Raw genomic sequence first — 4,566 nt, forward strand, 5'->3', positions numbered from 1 at the left:
GAACACAGATTTGGAAGGAAGAAGCAATACATCTTTTCTTTGTTGAAGACATAATTGTCCATGCAGAAAAACCACCAAAAAAAATTGACAAAAAAATTGCTACTAATAAGGAAGTATAGCAGACTGCAGAATACATGGTTAATAATTCAAGTTCATCAGTGAACTATAAACCACCAATGAAAAAAATATAATTTGAAATTAGTAGCAATGCCTTTTATATTAGCACCAAAAAAAAAAGAACATATTTAGAAACAAATCTAATAAAATATGCAAACTATGTCAGGAAATCTGACAAAAGATCGAAGAAGATTTAAATAAATGGACAAATAGTCATGAGTTACAAATAGAATGAATAAATATTTTTAAGATCTCAGTTCTTCCCAAGTTGGGAGTCCTTTCTCAAAACACATTTGTTCTGTTTGATTCTGTAGGGAATAATAATGGGCTTCTCCATCTGAATCCACATGGTAGGAAACTTTAGTGTCTAGATAAAATATTTGCAAACCACCACTCTACAAAATGAGCATGTGTTGTCCCATTCCTATAGATTCCAGGGCTTTAGAACTTGAAGTTCCCTGGATTCCACCATCTGCCAAGACTCTATCAAACTACCTCGTGCTTGGTCACTGTGTGGGTGTCTAAAGGGTCTGACTCATTCAAGATGGCAGGGGCCAGAGTCTGAGAGAGAGTACAGGCAAAGTCCCAGGCCTCTCGCAAGGGCCAGGCCCTTGTTCTAGCTGCTCCCCTATGACCTTTACTTTTTTCCTTTTGGAAAGGTTACTTTCCATTTCAAAGAAATCACAGCTCTTCCTAAGCCCAGAGGTCACTTCCTACCCTTTAACCACACGCACTTCCACCTCTGGCATGTGAACAATAAAGATAGCACTACTTACTTCTCTTTGTTTGGAAATCACCCCAGCATCTAATGTCGAGTCAGCACTTTTAGGCTCTTACTTCATCGGCCTTGAGCATGAACCTGCCCTTGTGTCAGATCTCTATAAAAGGCAGGCAGAGTCACCAGAGTTGCAGAGAGGCCGAGACAAGCTCAGAAATCTGTAACTCCAAGGCTGCAGCTGCATCCTCACCCTCCAGCATGAAGGTCTCCGCAGTTTTCCTGTGTCTGCTGCTCACAGCTACCACCATCAGCACCCAGGTCCTTGCTCACCCTGGTAAGTCCCCTCTCATCCCAAGGCTTGACATTTTGATCACCGCAGGTATGAACATCCCAGAATAAGTCATCCCATACTCTCTGTATAGTCTACAGGGCAAAAGTAGAGAAAGTAAAACCAAGAAGGGAAATGAGGACAAAGTCAGGTCACTTAGCCAGAGGCAGAGGCATAACTCGAGGCTCAGAATGCTGAGTCCAGTCCCCTAAACCTTACCTGACCCCAGCTTTGGAAAGATGCTCCTTGCAGCCACTGCGTCAATAACCCTCACATTGCCTGGGGATGTGCCACATAAAGAACCTTTTCTCATAATGGAGAGGTAAAACTAGAGAGGAAGAAACTATTATTGCTTGAAGTATCAAATGATCCAGAGACATCTCCGCATGTGACATGGGTTGATGCCAAAGTCTGTGGGACCAATAGCTTGGAAGCACAGTCTTGGAATCTATTTTCCCAGCATTAGTACAGGGATTTCTCTGTTCCTACTCAACAACGAGGGTCCCTATAGTTCAAATGAGGAAATTAATTTCTTGGTAACATTTTATTCATAGGATCTGAACTTGAAGGTGGTGGGTTCTAGATGAAACCTGTGTTTACTTTGTCCTCTGCCTCCTCCTTCCCTTAAAAATACTTATGACACATCTTAAATTTATTCTTCATAAACTTTTTTTTCAGATTCAGTTTCTATTCCAATCACCTGCTGCTTTAATGTGACTAAGAGAAAGTTCCCCAACCAGAGGCTGGAAAGCTATTTAAGGGTCACCAACAGCCAGTGTCCCCGGGAAGCTGTGATGTGAGTATTGAGTTCTTTCCATAGAAGGGAAAGAAGTTTACGATTCACGCCCAGATGAGTCTATGAACATGCCACTGAATCTAAAGGACAGGACCTTTATTACCGTATAGAAGCTGAGTCCACGGGTTGGAAGCTGTACCTGATGCATGCTTCCTTTGTAAGAACTTGATCATATTCCCCAACTTCCTTTGGCCAGTAACAGGAGGGTTTCTCCTGAGACAGCAAGAGCAGATTTGAGGTCTCTTTTTCCATTCTTCCACTTCCTCCTGTCCCAAACCAGGACCCTCACCCAGGAAGCAAGGGTTAATCAGGCTTACAGGCCGACAGGTCACACTACTGCATCAAATGTCAAGATATTCCATCTAACTGTGCCTTTTCTACAATCCACAGCTTCAAGAACAAGTCAGACATGTTGATTTGTGCAGACCCCAAAGAGAAGTGGGTCCAGAATGCCATGAAGTATCTGGACAAGAAACTCCAATCCCTGAAGGCTTGAATCTTCACACCTGGATTGCGAGACAGATCCAGAGGAAATCTTATTTATCTTCTCCACCCTTTTTGCCAATGCAAAACACTATTATTTAATAATGGCATCCAAAATAGTCACCTTGATAAGTAACTTAAAGTTCAATATTTCTTAAATACTATTTAATTTTGTTTAAGTTATTGCTGTTTGACTTTATTTGCTAGAAATAGCACTGAATGTTATATATAAAAGCTAGTGAGGTGTTTTCTTCTCTGTGAGCACAATTAAGTTCATGACAAGATATCACTGTTCTTCCTACATGTCTGCAGTTTGTTTCTTTCATGAATTATCCAAGTGAAATTCTTCTGTAGATTTAGAAAATTAGTGCTCCTATAAGTGCAATATGTAGTTTTTATTATTATACGATTAAGGAATTGTTAAATAAAATGTATATTTATATAATTTTGGACTATGTAGTCTTATTTTTCATGGGGTAACAACTTGGCTGGGAGTAAAAAATACTAGCAGTAGGTAGCAATTGGAGATATGACAAGGATACCTATGAACCAATTTAAACAGAGTCACACTGACCAAATTTGGGGAAATTTGATCACCCCAATAGATAGAACTGTTAAAAATGCAAACTAGGGCCCTCCCTGGTGGCGCAGCGGGTTAAAGCACAGCACAAAGAAGCTTAAGTCACTTCTACATGAGTTCGATCCCCGCATGCCCCGGAGGTGATCCACATGGCATGGCAGCCCTCTGCTGACTCGCCCGCTGCTCTCCTCAGCAGTGTACTTCGTCGATCTGCCTGTTCTGCTCCCCTCTCTGTCTCTGGTGAATCCTCTCACCCGCCTCATCTCTGGCCTGTGTACCCCAGTTCTGTTTTGAAAAATAAAAAAATCTTTAAAAAAAAAAAAAAAAGCAAACTAATTTATTTCAACCAATTGGATAAAATCAGAGAAGTAAAATTTCTAGTGTAAAAGAAAATGCTAACAAATAAACAAAGGAGAAATGATGGTGTTAGAATCTTACCATTTAGCAGCCCTATCAGGGAGGATCAACTTTTTCATTGTTTGCTTTAAAAAAAAAATATTTATGTATGCAAGAACTGAGGTGTAGGCCAAAGGTGTATGGGCAATAAGAGGATTCACCAGAGACAGAGTGGGGAGCAAAAAAGGCAGATCAATGAAGTACACTGCTGAGGGGAGCAGTGGGTGAGACAGGAGAGGTCTGCTGCTCCATGTAGGTTAGATTCTTGTCTGGCTGGAGATCAAACTTGTGTTGCAGTGGCTGGCAATAGCTTGATAGCACTGTCTTTAACTCCTGTGCCACCAGGGAGGCCCCAAGTTTTTGTTCTGTTTAGGCAATAATAATTCAAGACACCCCATGGCCCTGTCAAGTTAAGACATAACATTAACTATGGTTATATATGTAGTTATGTGGACTGTATATACATATATAGTTATGTACATAGATATGTGTATATATACAATTACATATCAGTATTATGTATATATGTAGATAGTTAGCATTTATGATTGTAAATAGTATAGATTTTCTTCGTCACTTGATGATCTGACTGGGGAGACTGTTGCCAAACAATGAAGAAAATAAGACATTTCAAAGAGATGATGCTGGAACAACCAGATATTTATATGGGGGGGAAGGGGACAAATTCACACTATAGACAAAAATTGATTTTGATTTAAGATAGTTTATAGACCTAAACATAAAATCTAAAACTAGAAAATACCTACAAGAATGTCTTTATGACTTGATGTGGAAATGACTTTTTAAACAGAACAGAGTACCCATAACCATAAAAATTGGCTTTAATCAACTCCAAAGGTCTCTGCTCATCAAAAAAGATATTACCAAGAAAGTAAAAAAATAAAAAGAGAAATCTATGACCAGGAGAAAACATATCACATTGCATACACACACTTTATTTCAATTTATATAAGGAATTCCTACAAATTAATAAAATCATTCATTTAAAAATGGATCCAGGCCCTCCCTGGTGGCTCAGTGGGTTAAAGCACTGCACTAAGAAGCTGAAACCACTTCCGCATGAGTTCGATTCCCGCCTGCCCCGGAGGTGACCACATGGTGTGGCAGACCTCTCCTGACCCGCCCGC

The 4,566-nt window shown here is 40.1% G+C and overlaps 1 protein-coding gene across 1 annotated transcript; it reads left to right on the forward strand.

Annotated features, from left to right (window-relative positions):
* The first annotated feature begins 1,065 nt into the window (after positions 1–1,065).
* On the forward strand, positions 1,066–2,556 carry LOC101623956 (C-C motif chemokine 8). The gene is made up of 3 exons (XM_004685165.2): positions 1,066–1,169; positions 1,842–1,959; positions 2,350–2,556. Exons 1-3 carry the CDS (start codon positions 1,094–1,096, stop codon positions 2,453–2,455), a joined length of 300 nt encoding a protein of 99 aa, XP_004685222.1. The 5' UTR covers positions 1,066–1,093; the 3' UTR covers positions 2,456–2,556.
* The last annotated feature ends 2,010 nt before the right edge of the window (positions 2,557–4,566 follow it).

This window comes from Condylura cristata, unplaced genomic scaffold (genome assembly GCF_000260355.1).
Source record: "Condylura cristata isolate star-nosed mole 26May11 unplaced genomic scaffold, ConCri1.0 scaffold00017, whole genome shotgun sequence".
Taxonomy (NCBI): Eukaryota; Metazoa; Chordata; class Mammalia; order Eulipotyphla; family Talpidae; genus Condylura; species Condylura cristata.